The sequence below is a fragment of the Lathamus discolor genome, chromosome 1 (genome assembly GCF_037157495.1).
Source record: "Lathamus discolor isolate bLatDis1 chromosome 1, bLatDis1.hap1, whole genome shotgun sequence".
Taxonomy (NCBI): Eukaryota; Metazoa; Chordata; class Aves; order Psittaciformes; family Psittacidae; genus Lathamus; species Lathamus discolor.
Window position 1 is genome coordinate 36,943,694 of NC_088884.1, and position 24,976 is coordinate 36,968,669.

General features: G+C 43.3%; 1 protein-coding gene across 7 annotated transcripts; it reads right to left on the bottom strand.

Annotated features, from left to right (window-relative positions):
- Positions 1-4,040: 4,040 nt before the first annotated feature.
- OPTN (optineurin) lies at positions 4,041-24,949 on the bottom strand. 7 transcript variants are annotated; one of them, XM_065667891.1, is made up of 14 exons: positions 24,852-24,949; positions 23,858-24,037; positions 21,930-22,132; positions 19,167-19,325; positions 17,707-17,783; positions 14,665-14,799; positions 13,470-13,551; positions 9,690-9,805; positions 8,897-9,046; positions 7,773-7,866; positions 7,291-7,464; positions 6,481-6,611; positions 5,482-5,561; positions 4,041-5,246 (listed from the first exon to the last, which is right to left on the bottom strand). In XM_065667891.1, exons 2-14 carry the CDS (start codon positions 24,021-24,023, stop codon positions 5,125-5,127), a joined length of 1,689 nt encoding a protein of 562 aa, XP_065523963.1. In that variant the 5' UTR covers positions 24,024-24,037; positions 24,852-24,949; the 3' UTR covers positions 4,041-5,124. The 7 variants fall into 7 exon arrangements, with proteins under 7 accessions (XP_065523963.1, XP_065523979.1, XP_065523972.1 ...); XM_065667907.1 differs by having other exon boundaries at positions 23,858-24,034; positions 24,852-24,919; XM_065667900.1 differs by lacking the exon at positions 24,852-24,949 and adding an exon at positions 24,595-24,691.
- Positions 24,950-24,976: the final 27 nt, after the last annotated feature.

Consider the following 24,976-nt stretch of genomic DNA (forward strand, 5'->3'; position numbering starts at 1 on the left):
TTGGAAAGGACTTTAAAGCTCACCCAATTCCAACCCCCTGCCACGGGCAGGGACACCTTCCACCAGAGCAGCTTGCTCCAAGCCCCTGTGTCCAACCTGGCCTTGAACACTGCCAGGGATGGGGCAGCCACAGCTTCTCTGGGCACCCTCACAGGGAAGAATTTCCTATAGTAAAGAATAATCTAAATAATCTCTGCACTTGTGTTAAACCAGCAACTGCAAACCCAGGTATTGCCATAGCATTATCAGCTAGGTTGGAAAAGACCTTTGTGATCAAGTCCAACCCAGGACTGCCAAGTCCATGAGCAACTGACAGGATCGTGTAGTCCAGTTCAGTATGTGTTTGGTACAAGCAACTATGATTCTGTGAAAAATAGTATTCGTGAATACATACAAGCTCACTGCTCTAGATCCTTTCTCTGTGCATCAGTTATATGCAGAAATTGCTCCCAAAACAGAAAGGTTTGAGCTCAGATCCCAAGGCTCTTGCACTAACCCCACCCTGCAAGACAGTACACAGAGAAAGATGGGATCTCTGGTGTCCAAAGGGCAGCAGTACCAGTTTGGGTTGGGAAAGAGAAATTAAGGACAGCAATTCTATGGTAGCTGAAGGAATCAAGAAGTTCCAGCAGATGGCAGGAAACAGCTAAGAGATGAATGCTCTGCTGAACAGTTGTCAACCGAGCTGTCCAGAGCGTGTCATGTTGGACTATCTTGGTTTTGGGTTTTCACCCCAAAACCACATGCCGAGCCCAGGCATGCTGGACTAACTCAGTCTGGGAGCTCCTCTGTGTTGCTGCTCATCTGTGATGGAAGTGGGGAAACACCTTGTGTCCACCTTGACATGGGAGTAAAACTGTGGGAAGGCATCAGGGTGCTGTGTTTTTTCCCTCCCTCTGGCTGATTATTGCCAGTGAGACCCAGGCTAATCACAGAGCATCACCAAGTCCTCCTACTCTCCATCTAACTGGAGTAATGACGGCTTGCATGCTCCTGTGACTTGAAGTTTGCAAATCCAGTGATACTTTGCGTGAGGATCACGGGGGACACTCCTACACCAAGAACCATAGAATCACAGAATGGTTAGGGTTGGAAAGGACATTAAAGATGTCCTTTGTTAAAACAGAGATATGCAGACAGGTACTATCTCATGGACATGTAGTATTTAGTCACTTTAAAACACAAATACATTTTATCTTACCTTTCATATAAGGGAAAACAAATGGTATGTACTCTTGAGCAAGTGCTAAAGAGCATCTGCTGGCCCTGGCCTCCTGTCATGATAGATATCTGACCTCTGGACTGCAGTTCATGATGACAACAGCAGGGAAATAATCCTCCCTGTTGTATGAAGAGGTTTCTGTTTTTCTTTGTTGCAGCTCCTTATCCCTCCTGATTTGCACTATGCGGTTGTACTATTTTACCTTTCTGTGAAGACCTACTTCAGCTAATGCCCATTAGTATTCCTGTGCTGAGATTCCCCCTTTTTCTGAAGCCTCTTAAAATGATTAATTTTGACTTGAGAGATGCAGAAGGAATTCCTCCTTTGGCCTTTCACATTGATTTTCTGTGTTTTCATTAAGGTTAATGCTCCTCAGATGAAATCTGCTTTATTATCATTCTATTAGTTTGATTTTGGTCTAACACTGTTTCCATCAGATTTTGATCATTGCTGTATCCATAACTATCACAAAGCTCCTGTAATAAAATTGGATTCAGGGAAAAAAAGCCCACAAATCCTACTGTTGCAGGGAACCAATTAAAAGCCAGTAAGAGATTGCATCTGCTGGGAGTACTTGTGATTGATGAAGGTTGCAACCAAGCTGATGAATACCTCTTCACAACAGATTTCAGTCCGCTCTCTTTCAGTTACCTGAAATTATGGATGAGGCTGTGTAAGAACACGAGCTACAGCTTACAGAAAACAAGAATCCAGAGTCTGCAAGAGATAACTGGAACAACAGTGATACCCAGAGAAATAAAGCAACTCATTGCTTTAATTATAAGGGAAATAAAAGAGGGATTGTTTCTCCTGGTATTGGTAGCTGAGAATTCACTGACAGCATGACATGAAAAAGACACTGAAGGTTTTCTTTGCCCTAAGAAACATCTACAGGTATTTTTCTTGTGTATATTTTAAGAATATTCATCTCATCTGCTGAGAGTGAAACAGAAACCTCACACTATTGATTTGTCTTAATTTTGAATTAATCAGCTCTTGAATAGTTTATATTTCAGGTTTGAAGCAAAATCTTGACTGAAATACTGAGTCACCCCGGTTATTTCTAATTCCACTACTGATCTGCTCAGTGGCTTTTTTCCTGCGTGATTTGGATCTTCATCCACACTGCAAATTGGAGAAGCACTTACTTATGGAAGTAGGTTGACAGGAGAATTTGTCATGTACAAGTACAAAATACCTGCTGTAACTCTACCCATTTGGTTGTGGTATCCAACATCCCTAAGGCTTTCTCCTCCAAAGCTGTTCCATTGTCCTTAGCGCAACATCACAAGATGACTTAAGCTATATACATCTATGTATATAAATAAATTTCTTTGCACAAGCATCTATTCCATAGATTGTATCATCCTTTAATGTTCAGAAGTTCAGAATACAAAAGGATGATCATCAGCCTGATCTTCACCTTCATTTGGAAGAAAAGCATTCCTGCCCCTGTACCTGGAGTGCCACCCTGCTCTGCATTAGCCATCGCTACCAGCAGTAATGCTTGGGCCTTGTGCCACAGCTTGACTTTTTTTTCCTTGAGAATGCTCTGCGTGACCTTGTCTGAAGCTGGGGCCCAGTGGAGTTTTCCATGTACCCTGTTATGCTAGAACAGCCACCCTCAAAGAGTACCCAGGTGCATGAATATGCCTTCTCACCGGGCAAAGTACTAACTAAGGATCTACACAAATACCCTGTGAGGACAGTGGAGAGAGGACAAGCAATGATAAAAATTCATACTTCTTTTAGCTAGCCTCTCTCAAAATTGGAATACAGCGTTTGTGGAAGTGAAAGGCCTCTGTGAAATAAGTCAGTAGTAAAGGCCATGGACCAGCTGCTGTTGGTTACACACTTTCACTCACGCTAATTCTGTGGGAAGCTCACGGTCTACACAGTCCTTCAGCGGGATTTTAGGTGACCATCTCCACAAGAGACATTTCCCTCACCTTTTCCTTTCTGCTCAGTTCTTTCTGCATTAGGAATATGCAGTTGCCTAAAATCTAGACACACAAATTCCTATTTGCTTGCTTTTATTCTGAACAACTTCTTAACCACTGAGTCCCTCTGATAAGCACACTCAATGGTTAGAGTAAGGTTTTTGGGATCAGAGCACCCCGTATTTTGTTAAAGGCATTATAACTGTAAAAGCAAAAACTAATTAAAATTGCATTTTGTTATAGTTTTGCCCCTTACATAAACCTCCTCCAGTACAGGGCCTGTGTTATAAACACCGTTTCTCTTGCATTTTATCTTACAAGTGCTCCATTTCTACAGACCACGTTCCATGTATAGGAAGGAGGATTCAGGCAACCCAACACCTCTAAGACTTGTGTGCAAAATGTCAACTGAGGAAATATTTAAGCTTATTATAATGTGAGCTTTGAAGCAGAAGTGTGAGCCAAGAATTAATAAACTGAACTTCCATATTGAGGTTGTGTGATCATCCCGCCCTGATGATGCATGATGCCATAAGGAGACAACATCTTGGCTGAAGGCTTTCCTGCATCTTTTACTTCCCCTCCCTGCCAGTTTCCAGCAGTGCAAACACTGGCTGTTCACAAGAGGTGAAACTTCTCATTTGCAGTGATCCCAGCAGTTTGCTCCAGTTGTGTCTTACTGTTCATGCTGGTTCATATTTATTAAGAGATGTGTACCTTCCTCCCTTACAAAATGGGAAGTTAGTAACTGGTTTTTGGTATAATAGAAACACCAGGGATGGTAAAAACAGAACCAACATACTACAGTGTACACAAGCTTTCAGTGTAGGTATTTGCAGTCCTGTTTCAGCCTCCAAAGTATTCACAGACATAGATAATTTTATCCTTGCAATAGATTTATTTTGAGATGTGAAGATCCATTATACTTCTCTTATTAAATAAGGCTACATCCATTTCAGCACTTTCTAGCACAATACTGTACAGGTGCAAATCAACTGTTATTATAAGAAGAATCAAGACACCACCTTAAAAATGAACAGTTCTATAAAACCAAGTGACTTGGGTACACCAGGAGCTACATAAATCAGACGCAAATGACCTGTTTTAAATCTTAGCCACATCTGGCTAAATCAAGAAGTTACATAAACCATCAGAAATTTAACATCAGATTAACATCAGCTGAAAGAAGGGAGATTTTGGTAAGATATTAGGAAAAAACTCTTCACTATGTGAGGCGGTGCTGAGGCGCTGGCACAGGGTGCCCAGAGAAGCTGTGGCTGCCCCATCTCTGGCAGTGTTCAAGGCCAGGTTGGACCGGGGTTGGAGCAACCTGGTCTAGTGGAAGGTGTCCCTGCCTGTGGCAGGGGTTGGAACTGGATGATCTTTAAGATCCTTTCCAACCCAAACCAGTCTGGGATTCTATGATTAGTATGGTCACATGGGCAGCAGTAAGGCTGCTATCTGGAGAAAGAGCAGGGTTCGTTTCAAGGGCTCAATGAATGCAGCACTACTCCATTTTGCTAAAAGCTTCTCAAACAGCTTTTTAAACATATTAGTTTCCTGATACATAGTATATGAGAGATGAAGTATTTACAGCCTCACAGTTCTTTTAATTGCTCAACAACTATCTCATCCCTCTTCTGACTTCAGTGATTTAGCTCTATTCTGCAGGATAGCCATGAGAGCAGAGCACATCAGGGGAATGTTCCTTAAAGATTTCATAGTAGCAGACACACTGGAACTGCTTTAACACATCCATGTTAACCTATAAAAATTCTTTTCCTAAAGCAGATTAAAACAAGATTAGTGAGTAAAGAGCAGGATAGGAATTTTACCCTTTCCCACTGGATTCATGAGAAAACCACTGAAAACCTCCTTCACGGGATGCAGAGTTGAGCTTTATTCAAGCAGGATGTATTTGGCAGGTCAAATTCCAGAAGATTAAGAACTGGAGGGCATCACTCAGTTAATGCAGTCCATAACATGAATCTGCAGTGTGTCCAGATCAGGTAGAATTTCTTCACATTTGGGACATGAATATATTGAGATATTCCGCTCTTCTGGCCAGTGTTGACTAGCAGTTCCTGCAAGCAGAGAAGATAAATGATTCCCTGTTATATTGCTTGAGTTTTCCACTCTTTGTGGAGTGGTTGAAAGAGGACTGGCTTGCTCCTAGCAGCCAGACAATCATGCTCTTCCTAGCTACCCAGTTGCCAGAATAGCCACAGGGAAGCTGGGGAGCTGCTTGCAGCCAAGCAAAGCTGTTTTAAACTGCACACAGAAGGGCCTGGCCCTTGAGGTGGAGAATGCTTATGGTACCTCTTCGGACAAGGCAAGGTGAGTGTTCCCGGTCCAGTGCCCTGGCTCCGTGCCGACTCTGCATCTCCGCCAAAGGGTTTCTGCGGAGAATCAAGAAGTCAAAGGCTCTGAAAAAAGACTCAGCAAAAGGTATCTTCCCTTTGTCCCCAGAAAAGGTGAGTGGATCCAAAATACATCAAAGGATTTCCAAGTAAATCATGTCAACTGGTCATGCATTTAGTTCACACCTGCTGCTCGGAAACAGGACTTAGAAACGCTGCTGCTTTGTGAGATCGTGCCTGGAGTTTCTGCTGAGATCAGGGTCATACAACTGATACCAGCAGGATTTGGGCAGCTACACACCCAGGGATCTGGGGTGGGCTCCTCCGGAAAACTGCAATGACTCAGCTGTTCAGGGCAAACTGCACATTTGATTAAAGCAGAAAGGCAGGTTATACCAGAAGAAGGGTTGAGCGTACAATTTATGTGAAATATAACTTGATTCTTCAAATTCTGGGCAGTCTTGTACCCATGGCTTCCACAACATGAGTTGAGGACACATGGTTAATATTCCTTTTGCCTCTTTTGCAGCTTAGAGTGCTAAAATGGTGCAACTCCAGGATATCACAATGCTGTATGGGTACTCACCACTGCCACCTGGAGAAGCAGCAGATATCCTTGGCACACATGCCGCAAGCTTAGCTGCAGATTCACCACTAAAACTGAGGCCAGAACCCAAAGAAACTCACATGAAACCAGCAGGGAGAATTTACCAAGCATGAATCATCCCAAGTGAAAACTTGCTAAGGCAGCCAAGTAAGAACCAACACACCTTACAGAGATTCTATCACAAAACTAAAATGAGAAATCAGGCAATTTTAAAATTCACATTAACCAAGAAATAAAAGTCTGCAAAGTTGTTTGCCATTCTACTGAGCTGCTGGCAAGAACAGTCAAAACTCTTCTTGTTTGGACTCAACAACACAATCCAGAGGCAGCTCAGCCAAAGTGTGTTCTCACCGGCTAAGATCTTCCAGGTTTTGCTGCTCTTTCAGCAGGTGTGCCAGCTGGACAGCCAACTGCTCCTTCTCCTCATGGATCTTCTCTCTGGCTGCCCTCTCAGCGTGGAAATCAGAACAGTAAACCTCCATCTGATCAGAAAAATGAAATCCCGCTGAGAATTTGTAACTTCGATGAACTGCAGTCATACATGGTCAATCTGTATCATAGCCCGCATCTACTCAAAACGCTCCTACAGCATTTACAGTCTGCAAAGTGAAGATCTGCACTACTTAACAAGGTGAGGAAGACTCTAGATTCTGGATACTTCAAGTGTCTTGTCTGGGATAGTGCTATTGCCCTCTGCTGTACAGAGGCAGAAATGCGGCAAGGACAAGCAGCGAGGAGGTGACTCGACCAACGACAGGACAAATCTGTGGCACAGGCAGTGGAACTGGGCCCAGATGCCAGTTTTGTGCTTTAAAGGTTAGGCAGACCCTTTTTAGTCACTGTTTACACACACTGGTTTGAGTAAAACCATCCCTAAAACATATGCAGTGATTCTTGAGACTGTGGTTTTAAATACACATTAATTTGCAACTTTTGTTTGTTGTGCCAGACTCCAGCATACACAGTTCCTCCTACAGAACTGTAGGGTATGGTGGAACAGGCTCTGCAGGGATCTGCAAGGCAGGCTGAGTAAGGGAATCATGCTTCAGAACTGATGAAAAGCATTCAGTATTCCAGAGTGGGCCATTAAATACCTCCTTCTGGTCTCTGAATATTGGGTTGGGGGAGCTAGACAGATCCTAAAGAAGGGCTGATGGATACCTGAGCACGGAGCACAGCCATGGTTTCAAGGTCCTCCTCTTGCTTAGCAATTATCTGCTTCATTTCATCTATCTGGAGCTGCTTTGCAGCAAGGGCTTGTTCTGCCAATTCCACCTTTGCAGTTAGTTGCTCCACCACCACTTTATCCACTCTGTCCAGCTGCAAGGAAGAACTCTGATAATGAGACAAACTCAGAATACAGCCCTGCTTGAAGTGAAAGTTTGCTTCTTAATCCTCCTGCCCTTGGAAAAGCTTCCAACTTTGAACATCAAAGGAACTTGGACTAAGATAACAGTGGTGAACAATAGTTCATTTTAAAGATTAGGTTTGAGTTTTTAAACTATATTGTATCAAGTTAAAAGAACTCCCTAAAGGACACTGCAAAGGATATTTCCCGCTGCCCAAATTTGTTCCTAGATACATCCTCCCATCCTTACCCACTCCCCACTAATTAATTCTGATTTCTTTTTGCGATGAATTACCTCTTTGAGTTTCATCTGATCGATTGTTTTCATTGCCTCAGTGAGCTGAGGAAGAACTTTGCTATAAGCATCCTGCAAGCTACTGTATCTTGCCCTGTTGAGGACAAGAAGAGAGGTGAAAGTTTGAAACACTTCAAAATTCTCTGAAATCTAAATAATCTGTTAGAATTTAGGAAAAAAGCCACCACCAGCTCCTTGCAAATCAGTCTGCATTTCTGATGAGAGAAAAATCATGCTCCACGTCTCAACATCCTCTTCCCGCGAGTTGTGTGCTGCTCTATCCATGGACTAAGTCCAAAGAAACGTCCTTACTGATCATTTGCATTTCATATGGAAGAATCCATCACACCAGTATTTTTATCAAGCTCACAAATGCTGTTCAAAATGTAACACCTTTCTTAGGAAGGCATCCAAGTCTTGACTCAGAGACTTCAAGTGAAGGAGAATTCATCACGAGAAGAACCAGACACAGACTGCAAAGATAATGAGCAGCTGAAGGCAGGTCCTTCAGGAAGTTCAGCCTCTCTGCAGCTTAGACTAAGATTTTCACACTCCTTAAACAGACTGCACATGAAAGGGAGCAGGAAGCCAGAGCAAACAGCGAGTCTCTTCACCTCAGTTCACTGCACACTTCTCCTAGTTGCAAACATGTTGTAGGGGCTGCAGACCTCTTCATTAATGTCACCTTCCCATCACTGTCACCACCTGACTTGTTGCTGCCCTCAAACACGTGGATGCATTTACCCCTGCGAGTCAGCAGGACAGCTTATGTCACTTTTCTGCTTCCTCTACTTGTATGTCATTCCTGACCCTATTCCACCTTTGACTTTATGACAAGAAGACAACAAAAGTCAGAGCTTACAACTCAAATTTTCCTAAGTGATGGTTCAGTAGATGAAAGAATACAGTTGGGGCCTAATGTGGAGACTTGAGATTCAAAGTGACATAGACACTGAGGTGAACGCAGGTTTCTAGTTCAGATTCTACAAATATAACATGGCTTTAAAGGGTGCAAAACACAAAACTAGTATTTCTGATTTAATTTCCCTTTGGCCAGTTTGCCTTGGACTTCCCCTTCCTCACTGACACCACCTCCCTGGAATATAAAACGAAGTCATACTCACTTCTCCTCATGTGTCTTGGCTTGTTCCAGCTTGACCTCTGCCTGCATGCTCTCCACCTGAAGTTCTAGCTTCTTGACAGTGTATATTAGCTGCTGCTTTTCTTCCAGTTCTGCTGAAGCAGCCAAGCTCTTTCTTTCCAGTACTTGGCACCTGAAAAGGAAAAAAGGTTGATCTCTCCTGCTCACCTTTTCCTGAGGGATTTGCCATGCCAGACATACTATAAGAATCTTCGTGTGGTTCACTTTAAAGGCTTAGTTTAATGAAGAACACGGAAAGACAAAAATGAACCTATTTACTACCATCAGAAAACAAAGCTACTGAAACTAACACTTTCTCACTATTATGAATCTCAAAGAACTGGAATTTAACAGAAAACTAAGCAACGAAAAGTGAGGGTCTTGTAACCACTTGTTATAACCTACACAACTGGTCTTCAAAAGCACAGACAGTTCATGTGAGAAGGGTCATGAGGTCCCTCAGCTTCTTCCCCTAAGGTTAGAAGAGGGACTGATTATGTGAAGCAGAAAACAGGAAAGATTTGCCTTTATATCAGGAAGGTTTAAAACCCAAATCTTAACATTCAAGGCACTGGGGTTCTATTTGTAGAACTAGGTTGGCAGCTCAGACTTTCTGACAAATACTGTATTCCTTTCAACTCCATTTACAAAGAAGGAGCACCATTTCTATGAAACAGATATTTCAGTTGGCATTTGTATGGCTGGTGAGTGTCCCAAGCTGGGAGTTGTCATACAAATATATAGCAGGTGTCACAGCAGAACCTTCTGAACCTTACTTTTCTTGAAGCTTCTTCTGAATCAATTCTGCTTCTTTTATCTTCTCATGGGCTTCCTGAAGCTCTTTAAACAGAGCACAGACTTGCAAATTCAGGGCTTCTACTTCACTGCCAACCTTTTAGAGGAAAAAATAAGGAAGATTATATATGGACAACTCAAGATAGCAAAGCTGCAGGCTAAGAGATCTAAGCAGGAATATTATTCTTTGCTTAGAGAAACCAGCAGAAGTCAGTATGCACCATTACACTTGATAGTAACAAGTCCACAAAGCTTCACAATTACCAATTACCTAAAAATGTCAGAACCTCATTTTTACTTAACAGTTTAATAAAATCCAGATGATTCAAAGACTACACTACTAACTGACTTTTCAACATTGGCTAGAATACACCTCATGCAGGTGGGAAACACATAGACTCATAGAATGGTTTGGGTTGGAAAGGACCTTAATTAAGATCATCCAGTTCCAACCCCCCTGCCATGGGCAGGGATGCCTCACACTAGACTGTGTCGCCCAAGGCTCTGTCCAGCCTGGCCTGGAACATTGCCAGGGATGGAGCATTTACCACTTCTTTGGGCAACCTGTTCCAGTACCTCACTACCCTCACAGTAAAGAACTTATTCCTTGTAACTCACCTGAACTTCCCCTATTCAAGTTTTCCCCTTGTCCTATTGCTACAGTCCCTGATGAAGAGTCCCTCTATCACCATCTACATTTTCCTTCTCAAGAGCTGACAATTTAAAACACATACGAAAAGCAGACAGACTTTGTAATTACTGCTACTGCCCTGAGCAACAGTTCCAGTCTTTCAAAGAAACATAAAAGATCTATCTCTAGGTAGGCTGCTAGCATCAGTTTGCTCTTTAGAAAGAGCTGTGACAGCAGTTGTAGAGCAGAAGCAGCAATTTGGAAGGAGAGTAGATGAGGCAGACTCAAAGCTTAGACTTTCTCCTCCCACAGAAAGACTTTATCCTGCATTGGTATTATCCCTTCCATTCCAGTTTCCTCTATTCTTGCTTCGGGCAGAAAGCAGAGAACACAAAAGGTTTTATGCATTGTAATTTACTTAGATTACACATGAAACCCCTCCAGCCAACTGGCACTCTTCCTACACATACAGCCTCTCCCACACCACACACATGGGAATCCTAGGTCTGGAAGACTTCAGTTCCCAATGTTCTGAAGGAGAAAATCAAACCCTAAATGGTAATTCCATTACCATGCATTCAAATCCAAGTTTGCACACAAAAGGAGATGATTTCTAGTAAAATTGTAACCAGTTTTTTTGTGAGTTTCTGTCCTTTTCATTTGGCCTTCAGACCACAGGAATGTTACTGAAGGATCCTGAAGACAGGCAGAAAACAAGAGGAGGAAAGAAACAAAAGCTGGGGTCTCCTTCAACCCAAGGCTCAAAGGACACCTCACAGTTTCAATTCTTAAAATATAGCCCCACACTGCAGAAGGTGTAAAACCTTTGACACCTGCTGGTTTGGAGCCTCTGGAGATATATCCCGGAGCTTTCCTAAAGGAACTTCTGACTCTCAGCATCACATTAGCATCACTTTAATTGTCCTTAGTACTGTAATTTTCATTGATACCGCCTTATCTCATCAAATGCAGGGAAAGCCTCCAGTTCAGCTTGGGAATAAGCTGGTTGGCTTTGGCTAAAAAGATCCCAGGTGTATCAAAAGCATGCTGCTGTCCTATTTCCTTGAAGAAAAGCTCCAGTTTTCTAACATGGAAAGTCTACCACATCCCCAGCAACTAAAGCAGTATTAGTCGTTTATCCATGATGACCTCCAGCTTTCATCTCAGAGCTGAAGTCTGGATCACAGCCAGTGGGACTGAGTTGCAGACAGAACACAACTGTCTACTGACAGATGTTGTTGAGAATACCTTCCATAAGCTGCCCAAGCTAATATCATTCACCAGTCACATCAAGCAAAAGGGACTGAACATAACAGTATGAATACTCACAGAGCACATTGCACTAAGCTTTTTCTGTCAGAAGCAAAAAGAGGTTGTTCTACTATCTTAGCTGCATGCAGCAATCCAACTAACATAATCATACTCACAGATGAAAGCCCTGATTTTTGTAAGATGATGACATTTCAAGCTGCAGAAAACTAGACATCAGTAGAAATTGCCTTAACAGAAAACATCTCAACAAACGAAACCATGTATCACTGGCAAGAATCTGACTTCTAATAAAGCTGGACGGTGAGTTCTTGGTCCCTGGTGAAATCCGTCATAATTCAAGGTATTTTACTTACTTGGAATGCAATCAATCCATGCTTCTGGGAAGCAAGTGTGGCAGCCTTGCTGAAAAGGCTAATGTGACTCAGAAAATCCCATCCGGCAGTATAGCCTGTCTCTCCTTAACACCCATTTCTTACCCTGCCCAGGAAAGGAGCAACACCTAAATCATAGCCTCCTTGATCTCTGCTTCCAGGAAGCTCACAGGCAGCCTCAGGGAAGGCAGAGTAGTACCTGCTTTAAGATGACTCCTCTTGGGAGAGCTGGCTGAGGTTAGTGTCCAGCTCCTTTCTGGCTGAGGTCAGTGCTCTCGCCTCTTTTCCCCCAGCCATTCCTCACTCTCCAAACAGAGCCAAAGCAGGTTTGTAGAACGTTTCCCTCTCTCCCAGGATGTCTTCTAATGCAGAGCCATCAAAAATGGTCCACACTGCACCCCCCCATTGTTTCACTGAAGATCTACATTTTACAATAGGGCCAGGTAACATGAGCCCCACTGACACAAGCCTTCTGAGGAAACCCAACAGCATATAAATGGAAGTGACTGTCATTGCAAGCATGTCACTACGCTGACCTCAATATCAGTGCTTAGATGAGGAGCATCTGGCTCAAGCTGTAACTCAGGCAAAGTTGAGATAAAAATACTAGAAAGAATTAACTGAGATGTCATCTGCTTTCCCTATAAAAGCTATCTCTTGGCCTGACTGCAAACTGGCCTTGTTTAACTAAGCCAGCCTTGTCCTAAATAGTTGACCTGGACTTCAGAAGGGTAAAGGTCTCCAGCAGATCCCACAATGTATCTACTGGCCCCATGCAGCACCTCAGAACATCCACACAACCTCATATGCAGGCATAGTTGCCTTTATTATGCAGTTACACTAAACCTTAATGATGTCCACTGCTATGGAAGCTTACGTGCTTCCCTCACACAGACAGGCTTACAAATGTAGGCACGTAAATTCAGTTATCTGGAGCTGAATCCCAAACCCAATACCAACCCAAACCCTTAATTGAAGACATGAGGACTGAGTATTCCTGGAACTGCATCTCAACCTAAGATAGTTATCCTCCACCATTGTAATACATCCCACCAAAACCATGAAAAACCCCAAACCAAAACAGCTGCTATACAAGTTCCACATCTAAACTCTTATAGTAGGCAGTCATTGGATTTTGATCCAAAAGCTGCCCTACACAGCAGTGAGGCATTTACCCAGACTAGAAGACTTTCTGGAGCCAGAAATAACTGAATCTCTCTCTGTTTAGGGGGCAGTGAGGTATACCTGCAGTTATGCCATGCTTCCCCAATTCTTGGCCACAAATCTCACCTCTTTTTGGTGCCTGGTGTAGTCTGGAACCACCTCTGAGATATGGATTGGAGAGTTCAAAATACAGTTCCATACCCTCTGCAGAATAACTGCCCCTTGCTCCCTGAGTGCAAGTAGAAATCTAGGCCCTAAGATTGTTGGCCTCAACAAGTAAGCTGTACTGTGTTACACCTCAGCTCAGGAGGACAGGTACTTACAGCCTCTGAACTCTCCTCTTCCTGTTCAGTTTGTGTCCCACTCTCCAGGCAGTTGCTGCTTTCCTTCTCCAGCTTTGACAGTCTGGAAAACAGAAGGAGCTGATAATCATGGATTTGGCCTTTATTTAAACTGAGACTTTCAGCTATTTGAGGATTTCACGCAAGTGAAACTCTCTTTATAACATCACAGCCACAAATGAGAGGCAGAATTGATTGCACACATGCAGGAAAGCCTGCAAAATCATGGGGGTTCCTGAAGAACACAGGACACCAGCATGTATATTTAAGTGTAACTCTGCAGGTGAGGTGAAGACCAGTGACATTCAGTCCACAGTGGTCCATCTTTGGTACAGTCCAAACCCACTAACCCTTTGGAAATGGGTCAGCCTGTTCACTAAATCCAGTGATTAATATTGCCTGTTTTCCCTAGATGTTTTCAGAGGGTGAGATATCTAAGAACCATTTGGCTATGGCTTATTTCCTCTTCTAGGAAGACCATGTAGAAGCAATTACTGTGACACCAACCTTTCCTAGTAGGTAATGTCTACTGTGAAGTCTTATTCTCTCTGGAAAGCTACTGCTTAGGCAATTTACCACACCTGAACAGTCATAACAATTTATACCAATGAAACTAAGCTGAGACAGACCCTCATGCTGGTCTCACTGGAAAAAACTCTCTCTTAGACAGGTTTGGAATTAAACTTCTTTTAGACACTTCCAAGGAGCTTTTGCAAGCTCACACATTTCTAAATGTAGCCTGCCAGTATCACGAAGAGCACTGTAATCCCTGTTTTATACATAGTGATTTGTTAAGGCCCCACACGCAGATGACTCATACAAACCCAAGTAACTATGGAGGAGTGAGTGGGGAGAATGTCCTCAACTAGTCATCGTATCATTCTGACATAACCAGGGGAAAGTTTGAACCCACGAGGAATTGGTAATTTGTCTACATCTGTGGTGCTATAGGAAATAATAATAAACCATGGAAACTCTTTTGCCCATGGAAGAGAACCTGTGGTTTATCTCTGTAGGGACTACCATAAAAATAAGCTATTACTACTGAGTACTCAGGGAATTCCCCATTGAGGTCACACTGACATTTCACCTTGTCTCTGGATCAGCCACAGACTTGGTAACTGCAGCAGCCCTGAAAGAAAGCAGCTCCAAATGTTACAGTGCACCTGCTTCATACCTCTCCTTGTGCTCCTGCAGGTCCTTCTCAAGTTCTTCCCGCTTCTGAGTTTCATTTCTAAGACAGCAGAGCAGCTGGCTCACAGTTAGCTCCTGAGACTCCAAATTCTTAAATTCATCTGCAGGTTTGCTCCTGCTTCAAACCAAACCAGATGTAAATAACAACAGGTATGATTTTACTAGAACACTGCCTTGTCCCTAATTCTGGGACCCAGTCTGAGGCCACCACTTCACACAGTGTTGAAAACCAACATTCTAAGCAAAGGGCTCATTCCCAAGAACCAAGACTGCAAGTCACAGTCCTTGTGTATCCAAGCGCAATCCTGGCTTCGTGCAGTGCTCAGACAGTCCCCTTCAAGCAAAAGCAAGCAAAAGCAGTCAAATACAAATACAAACCCCAGTGCATTTCTTCTGACCTACTCTGCAGCCCCTTCTCCAAAGTGCTGCTGTCTGTTCCCAAAATAACTTTTTTTTCCCCAGTGAAACATGAAACATTTCTTATCTCTGTCTTATTCCTTTCCAGGAAAAGAAAGCACGTTCTGCTAAAAATGCTCATCAGAAATTGCTTTCTTTCTCAGAAAAAATCCCTTCAGTGTTTCACCTCCCTCATATTCTAGAGCTCTTTTCAAAATTGCACCATGCTACTGTAGAAGTGAACCAAAAGAAACAGAAAACTAGCTGAAAAATAGGTAAGTTAATTTTCTGGTAGTAAAATACTGCATTCCATTCCTTCCATTTTTATGTCCATGTAGACAGAAGGTCAAAATCCCCTAACTATATGGTAAGATAAACATTTTATGTAAGCTTCAGGAGCTCTGCTGTAAACCAGCATGTGTTTACAACTTTGCTTTTGTAGTTGGGAACATAAAGTAAAAGAGAGTCTTCTACATGCTCCTGACAGCTAGAAGTCTTTGGTGGGAAAAATTCAATGCCCCAAAGACAGTGCTCAGCCAGGATATTATAAGTAAATAACTTTTCTCAGGGGATTTTTAGTGCACAGTTCTACTCTTACAGAAATAAACCCGTCCTGAGTGGATCACATTTCTTTGAACCTGTTAACGGCACCAGTGTAAAGTTTCAATGCTGGACAAAGACATGTGGTGACACAGGAAATATTTTAAGAGGTACATACACCCCCTGTTCTTGTAGTTATGGCCCCAGATGCTCATCAGAAGTTAAGCAAGTTCCACAGAGAATGTCTTCTTGTAATCAGAATGTTCTCACAACCCACTGCTAAGGACAAGCTTAATACTAGCAGCCTGGTCTATGGTCAGCAACTGTCTCAGTTTCAACCATGACACCTCCTCACCTACAACTTCTTATCTGCACCATGAGGGACAAGTTTTCTACATCATCACATTAAAAGGCCATTCTCCCTTGTAGTGACGTAGGGATAACCTGTATGTGGAGCACAGCATTCTGGCCTGCTATGCCCCAGGCATTTTCTATATCCTTTCCTTCCAAAAGCAAAGGCCGCAAACTAAGAGAGTTCAGCCACAACCATGTAGCTACTAAATTGGGCAGTATCCAAAATGGAAAGTTAAATAGTATCAGCTGTCTGTGTCCATGAGAAGGACAAAGGTTCAGCCAGGGGCAAGAAAGTCCCTGGTGCTGTGGAGGTGATGTAAAGATCAAAATTTGAGAAGTAACCTAACCAAAGGTTAGCAGGAAGGAATGCAATCCAGAGGGACCTTGACACGCTTGTAAGGTGGGCTGATGCTAACCTCATGAAGTTTAACCATGCCAAGTGCAGGGTCCTATACCTGGGTCGGAGCAATCCCAGGCACAGCTACAGGTTGGGCAGAGAAGAGATTCAGAGCAGCCCTGTGGAGAAGGACTTGGGGGTGTTGGTCGATGAGAAAATGAACATGAGCTCGCAGTGTGTGCTTGCAGCATGTGCTTGCAGCCCAGAAAGCCAACGGTATCCTCGGCTGCATCAAAAGGAGCGTGACCAGCAGGTCGAAAGAGGTGATCCTACCCCTCTACTCTGCTCTCGTGAGACCTCACCTGGAGTATTGTGCACAGTTCTGGTGTCCTCAACATAAAAAGGACATGGAACTGTTGGAACAAGTCCAGAGGAGGGCCATGAGGATGATCAGGGACTGGAGCACCTCCCGTATGAAGATAGGCTGGAAAAGTTGGGGCTGTTCAGCCTGGAGGAGAGAAGGCTGTGTGGAGACCCCATAGCAGCCTTCCAGTATCTGAAGGGGGGCTATAGGGATGCTGGGGAGGGACTACTCATTAGGGACTGCAGTGACAGAACAAGAGGTAACAGGTTAAAACTTAAACATGGAAAGTTTAGATTGGATATAAGGAAGAAATTCTTTACTGTAAGGGTGGTGAGGCACTGAAATGGGTTGCCCAGGGAAGCTGTGAATGCTTCATCCCTGGCGGTATTCAAGGCCAGGCTGGACAGAGCCTTGGGTGGCATGGTTTAGTGTGAGGTTGGAACTAGATGATCTTCAGGTCCTTTCCAACCCTAACTATTCTATGATTCAGAATGCTGGTATCTTAAGGCCAGTAACCTGAAAAATAAGGACTATGTTCTTGCACTGTCTGTCCACCCTCCCGTGATACACTTTATACCAACCACGCAGGAACAGGACAGGTTTAGATCTGAAAAACAACGATTGTTTCCAACATCATTATAATTGGACAGAGGACAGATACTCTACTAGAAGGTCTCCAATGACTAAAAGGAGAGAGTTCCTGAAGCCTCTATCTTGATCTTGTCTGTTTGTTCTCCTATCTGGCTTTTAAAAGCCTGAGAAGTTGACAAGCCAACATGTACATAAAAGCCTGGCCAACTGGCCAGAATATACACTCCCTTTTGTCAGCAGGTGAAAACCGGAAGGAAAAATATCAGAGAGCTGAGAGGCTTCCTGACATGGTAGGGAGGTAGAGCTACTGCAATGGGGGGATGCAAGGGTACAGGAAAAAAGGATTTTCTAGTGCATTCCTCATAGAAAAAAGTTCCCTCACACTGAAGACAAAGCACACTGCAGGAGTCTGAATCACACACATCACACAAGAACCTACATACATGTAGACAGCAACATTACTGGTCATTTCACTGCTATTCTCTTGATGTTCCTTTGCAGTTCTTTTCATTTCTCCTTCCTAGGAAAAAAAAAACAAACCCACTATTAGCTTGGTAATTGGACTAAGCAGGACACAGGTTTATTGAGTTAAGGAAGGAATTAAAACTGGGGAAAATGCTATCATGGCAGTAAGAAGAAATAAAAACACAGAACTCCTACACATCAGTTTCATGTTTGGAAATTCTTAACTTAAATACTTTACATGCCTTTCCCTGTATCTCTTCAGGCTGATCAGGGAAGAGGAACAATGAGATTTAGCTTTCTCCTTTTTTTAGCAACTTCCATGGCCACTCTCCCCTGTAGAGATGAGCAGACACCACACAGCAACAGCCAACATCACTGCAGGCGACTTTAAATATTAAGCCTAAAACCCACTCTCCTGCCTCCAAAAGAACCACTCTTCTTTCCCACTACAAAACCCACTCCTTGATCTTTGTACACCTAAGGGGAATCTTTGTAGCAAAACCAGGAGAATGCATCCTTGAAGGTTTCCTGCAGGCTGAAGTTTTCTTTGACAACTCCAAACAAGATTTAATTAAATCTTACTTTCTTGTTGCACTTGTACTTCTCAGAGAGCGATCTGCTATTATGGGCACAGCAGAGACCCACATTTTCACATTTCACGTTTTGCCTGTGAAGATTTTTCAGATACAAGAACAGTAGGAAAAAAAAAATAGATCTTGCATTTGGTTTTGTTTGCCTGTCTCTCCATATCTTATCAGTAGGAAGTGAGAACTGTTCTCAAAAGAGAACACCCCCCTCTACGCATAGGTGTTGCCTCTTAACAAAACATAGTATTAATGTTCTCAGGAATTCCAATTAAGATAAATTCTTAACATTTTTAATTAGTCTGAAGTCACCTGCTGGACCAGGCTCATTTTTCCAGTGAATATTTTAGGCTATGAAGTTAATTTACTTTGAGCATGAAAGTGGAAGGATAAAAAATGGACTCCAAGTCCTTTACCACTACATCTTGTAAGACACAAGTGCTCCATGTCAGGCAATCTAAGAGACCATAAAATCATATATAGGCTGGAAAAGACCTTTAAGATCATGGAGTCCAACCGTGCAACTCTTCTCTCAAATCCACTAGGTCTGTATCTTGTATTACTGCTGTTGCTGCAAGTTTCCTGTTCCCCTTCAGAAAGGCATAAAGACTCTTAATTGACATGGGTATAGATTCACTCTTTCCATTAAAGGAAGACAGGGTGCTAAATACCTCACTGTAGAATACCATTAAGTAAACCTTGTCAGTGTAATTAGACTCAGACCTGACTTCCTCATCCTTTAGACTGGTATGAGAAGATTAAGTTTGCAAAAAAAGTGGGACCAAGCTGGAACCAAAGTTTCCGTCTGTGTGTTCTGTTTCTCTCACTGTGTTCTTTTTCCTCCCTTCACTTACAGTCATTGCAATCTCCACAAAGGAATCCTCTGCTGAGGCCGTATTCAGCTTGATATGCAGTTCTGAAATGATAGCCAGCAGATCTGCTTTCTCAGCCTGGAGCCGCTGCAACTGGGACTTCAGCTGACTTGCTTCCTTCTCGAGAGCCGTGCAGGTCTCCTAGGATGAACAAACTGTGCATTAGCCAACTGTAAGGAAACACCAGCCAAGGAGCACAGAGCCTGAACAGAACAAGGGTGTCCAGCATCCCTTCTCTGTTCAGATTTGCCTGAAAAAGCCCACAGTACAGATCCTTAAACTATGCTTTGGTCCACTCTAGACAGGAAGAAGTCTAAACTGTGAAACGAAGTTAATCAAATGATAATACTTCTGGAAAACGTGGGCCTGGTTCTCTGAATGCACAGAGAATTAGGATGTAAACGTTTGCTGAATCTGTGCCTCTCACAACCACATAGGGTCTCAGCCAACCTACAGAATTACTGTCCAGAGTTCTTGTATTTTTCCACCCATATTCTTATTCCTCTTTTCCCAAGTCTACCTAAGATTCTAGGGAGAAAAGATCAGTGGGCGGAGAGCTTTTCCACACCCCCCACTTTCAGCCTTTCCCCACCATACAACTTCCCTGTACCCCACCTCCACATATAAATCTCTCCCTGTATCCATGACCTTCCCACACAGCCTTATACTGCTTCCACAAAGCCTCTTTCACAAAGTCCCTCAGAGAGCCTCCCCAAACCTAATCTCTTCTTCCAACTGTGACTGTCTCCTTCACCTTCTGCCTCTTCCCTTTCCCCAGGATTCCCAAGACTTCCTCTTAAGCCTCCGCATAACCAGGAAGCCTCTTTCTTTTTTCTTCCCCTCTCCTTCAAATACCACTCCCCATCGTGAAACTTTCCGTGTGAGTTTATTTCTTCCTCGTTTTGTAACCTGAACCTTCCATTTCCTTGTAATGCCTTTATTATACCATGTATCACCAGTGTAAATTCTGGACAATTCCTGGAGTCTAAATTACATTCTAATCCATCATTCATGCCAAATCTCCAAACTCTTCCTCTGCTCTCAGTGTCTCTCATCCTGAAGTACCACCCTACCCACCTCACTTGTTGCTGTCTCTGATTTTGTGCTTATGCCGTAAAAGGATGCCTTGAGAGTCAGCTCCAACGAAGAAGAGAGAGCTTTGCAGCAACCTGGGCTAACAGAGGTACAGTTTTGAGAGAAAACCTCCTATGAATGATGTTTTTTCACTAAAGGAGGCAACACAACATATCTGTGATTTATTTTAAGTGAGACAGACATGTCACTTAATGGTAGCAATGGCCTATAGGCTATCTCAGCTAACAATAAAACACAGAGGACAAGAAATTGGACTAATTTTAAATGCCTTCTTGTAGGAGGATTTTTTCCATGCTCTTTCTAAACAATAAAAAACAAAAGTAAAACTAAGGTATTCAAGAAAGAAAGTAATTTTTGGCTTAAATGACACTGTCAGCCTGAAAATCACTATCAGAAATGAAAACGTTGCTGTTTAAATTACAGTTACTATTGGCTCGCAGAACTGCAAAGAATCATAGAAGAACCAGTGTTTACCCTATGAAGCTCTTGGAATGAGATCATTACAAGAGATTTATTTTTACTTTTCTGGATGTTGGATTACTCAAGCAGGTTGTATCACTATGTCAGTAACATGCTTTAAGCATTTAAAGTATAAAAAGTTCTAAAACAGGTAAAGGCAGAATAAATCCTCTGTTTCCTCTTAAAAACTATTCCAGATTTATGAAATTCTGAGTTTCTTTGACAATCCTGAAATACAACTTTTAGCCTACGAAGTAAAGATTGTGTAATACTTACACAACCACACTACTGATACATGACTTTCTTCCTCCTTGTAACTTCAGAACTCACTGGCTGATTTTGATTTACACACTGAAAACATTCTAACAGAGTTCCATAAAACAGACAGTCAGGAGAGGAAAGGTGAATCTACTAGTGCCTCCATTGAGAAAAAGGCTAATGCAGTCATCCTTCATCAGGCAACAGAGAAACCATCAGTTTGGCTCTGCATGAAACTTCTTGTTTAACATCTCTTCACGTGACCATGTGGGACACAAAGCAGGTTTTGGTTTAATAGGCTTTGTCCATAGAAGTCTTCTGTACTACCAGAAAAATGTTGCCTGGTTACTAAGCAATTACCTGCAACATTAGAAATGACGTATTACAGAGCCCAAGGTAAGGCAGAGAGAGAAAGCTCAGAATCAGACGGGACAGCAGAAGTACAGATCCAACCTGACCTCAGCAAAAAAGCTTTCGTGAGAATAGAATAGAAGGAAGGTCATTATTATATTTTTTTCTTAAACGTAAAGTTCTCCCTGGAAACACAAATACAAAAGTAATTAAACAGTCATGAGACGCAGATAATCTAATGAGCAATAGGAGGGATAAAGTCAAGAGATACCCAAGAGAAGTCAAAATAAAGAATGAAAAATCAGCAAGAAATGTTAGTTTCTTATTTCTTCTGTCAAGAATGTTAATTATTATTGTTAATTAAATGTTAGTGGAAATGTAAATTGTCTCAGGTGTGGCACAATTTTTTGTTACTACACTCTGAGAGGCCTCACTTCTAAGTCAGGACAAGACCTCTTGTTAGAGCATCAAGATAAAAGTAGTGATGTTAATAAATCTCCAAACCTCCCAGTGTGATGCAGGACCTGAACACTCCAGACTTTCAATTCAAAAGTGTGTCAATACAACCAATTCCTTATTTACCCTTTCAGCTCCTTCTTCTTTTTCCTTTAAGCTCTGAAGCTGCTGCTGTAGCTGTTCATTTTCAGTGCACTTGGCTAGCAAGCACTGCTTAGCCTCCTTAAACTTCGACTCAAAAAATTCTCTTTCTTCTTTCTGCTTCTCTCGCCAAATTGAAAGCTCCTCATACCGGTCCTTCATAGCTTGGTTATGCAACTTCATGGCTTCTAAAAGATACCCAGAGACAAGACATGGATTCGCATTAATCCTCTGTCAATGAAACAGCAGATTTCCACTACACTGAACTCAGCATTCCTCAGTATCAAATGGGTTAGCAATAATCGGGTATGAAATGCAAACCTCCTCCTTGTGTACCTTAAATGCCAAACCAGAATTAAACTTCTTATGCTATTAGCACTATAATAAATAGCATTAAATCCACTGCAGAAATCACAAGCCCACAATTCTTTTTCTTCTTGACTTATTCCTAAACCAAGAAGTATTCACAAGAGGTACTTGGTCATTTATATGATCAACCCAAATGAAACTACTGAACTGAGATTCTGAAACTACTGAGACTTGGAAGGGGTAACAGACATCCTAGACTGGTAAATGGAAACAGATGCTATCAAATCAAGTGTCTCAAATATGCCCAACAATGCTCCACTTCAACATTTGGTTAAGGTAAAAAATATACCAAACAACTTACAGCAAAGTCAGCTCTCCCTGGCTGGGAACAAAATGCTTACAAGAATCTTAGGAAGAGTCAATGCAAGTACTTCAGACTGGCTTTTTTTAGGGCAAGAAACTCAAAGCCAGTTATGTGAAAATCTTTCATACACTGTATTTTTCACTAACTTCCATTATGTCATATTATACACTGCCAACAAAACCTTCAGGTTATGTAAATAAGTGTAGCTCAGGAGAATGATTCTGCAAAGCATGAGTTACAGCAGCTGTAAATATAGTCCCAAAACATTATCTCATACGATACAGGACCTTTTAGCAAAATACCAGAGATAGCTCTAGAAACAACTCTCCTGCCAGATACCCATGGGACTCTATGGCAGAGAACATGGACCAGCTCCAAAAATAATTCAGGTGGAATTTAAACACTAGTGTAAAAACAAAATACACAAGATATGTGACTTCACTGCCATATAAACAGTGAGGAACCTCTGTCTTTTACACAGAAAATTCCCAGATCCCTTGGGCTCTATCCATTTAAAAAGGAAAAAATGTTCATATGTGACACCTAAACTCCTGGGATCCAGAAACAAATCTATCTCACCTGCAAGACTCAAACCATCAGGCACTTTCAGGGAAACCTATCATTTTCTCTCAGATAGAGCCTGCCATGGACACCACTTCCTTTTGCAGTATAGAAGGTGCTGCCACATCTAAACATTCACAGTTGTTACTACACACAGTTCAGTGCCTGCTCCAATTGCCCTCTCTGCCCAAGAGGATGCCGCTCCTTTCAGACAGCATCCTAACCCAGACTGTTCTGGGCACTGCGTACCCAGCCCTCCTGACACAGCTATGGCAAAATGTTAGTCTGCCTGCAGTGGAGCTGCCCAACAGTCCTAAAGTGCAAACCAAAAAAGCTTTTAGAGGTTGATGAGCAAAGAGCATATTATAGCAGGAGATTTTCTCCTCGCCTCCTGAAATAGACAGTACTATACCACTTACATATATAATTCAAAAGCAAGTCAGTCACCCATACATTGGGCTGTTCTCTTCCTAATCTTCCATACCAATTCAATTTGATGTGTTCTATCACTTAGCCTTGCCATTTACAAGAGTTGTTTATACAGCAAATGATACCCAGGTATAAAATGTTCTCCAGCAAGGGCAAACGAGCACAGAATTCATACTCATAGGACAAAATAACACCCACAGAAGAAACTCAGAGCTTTTGCATTTCAAGACCAGTTCATGTGAACCTTCACCTTTTAACTCATTGTTCTCAGTGATTAGCTCCTTCATCTGTTGTACCATCTCCTCTGGGGTGTAGGTACTAAGGGCAGGGGTAGCCACACTGTCTGTTCCATTCTCCATTTTTCTCTTGGGATGCTCTACATTTTCATCAGGACGGCTCTTCAACTTGCTGGACATCTCTGAAGCATCTACTACAAGGTTTGCAAAGAGAAAACTCTTAATTTCTTGCCCAATGTACGGTGTCCCTGCCTATGTCATGGGCGTTGGAACTAGGTGAGCTTTAAAGTCCCTTCCAACTCAAGCCATTCTATGATTCCTTCATTTTATTAAGCAAGCCATACATCTTGTCGTAATACACAGTCACCCCTCAATGCCTCCGACCCCGCTACACCAGAGTATCCATGAGCCTCCATAACCCATTAAGGGCTGCATGACTACAGCCACTGATCCCCGTGGGATCTCCCGTGCTAACCGTCCTCGGGAGCCCCTTTCCCTGGGAATGGGGCAGGGAGCAGCCCCGTCTCCCCTCAGCAGCCCTGGACGCGCAGCCTGGCAGTACGTCGGCAGCCGGCACTACCATCCCTGAGCACACTGGGCTCCGACAGCCGCCCGGCCCTCACAGGGCCTGTGCCGCCGCCGCCGCCGACACCCCCCCCCCCCCCCCCCCCCGACGCAAAAATACCATTTCCGCTCATTTTTAACTTTCATTTTCGCTTTCTTGGCCCTTTTTCCCTTCTCCGCCGCTCACCCGCCGCGGTACCGGCGGAGGCTGAGGCGCCTGCCCCTCCGCATTCGCAACCCCTTCCCTTCTCCCGTGTAACCCCGGGAGCCGCAAATCCGCGCCTCCGCGCTCGCCCATCCGCAGGCCCACCCCAGATCCGCCGAGTCACGGGGCGAGCCCGCCCATAGCGCCTGTAAAGGGAACCAGGGGCCTCCCGCCGCGCCCCCGCACCGGGCCCGCCTCAGGGGCTGCCCCCGCCGCCCCCCGCGCGTCTCCCCGCTCACCCCCGTCACCGCGCGCCCAAGGCGCCGGCGGCCCGGCTCAGCTGACTGCCCGTCCCCGTCCCCGTCCCCGCCTCCTCCTCGGCGGGGACTTCCCGAGCTCGGCGCTTCCCGCCCCCCCCGGGCAG

What these genes read in the sequence shown, in the direction of transcription:
- OPTN (XM_065667857.1), bottom strand. An exon ending in AAGAAGAAGGAGCTGAAAGG is followed by an intron (nt 19,326 to 21,929) that starts GTAAATAAGGAA and finishes TGTTCATCCTAG; the next exon opens with GAGACCTGCACGGCTCTCGA. An exon ending in AAGAGGAGAGTTCAGAGGCT is followed by an intron (nt 9,806 to 13,469) that starts GTAAGTACCTGT and finishes TTCCTCTAAAAG; the next exon opens with GTTGGCAGTGAAGTAGAAGC.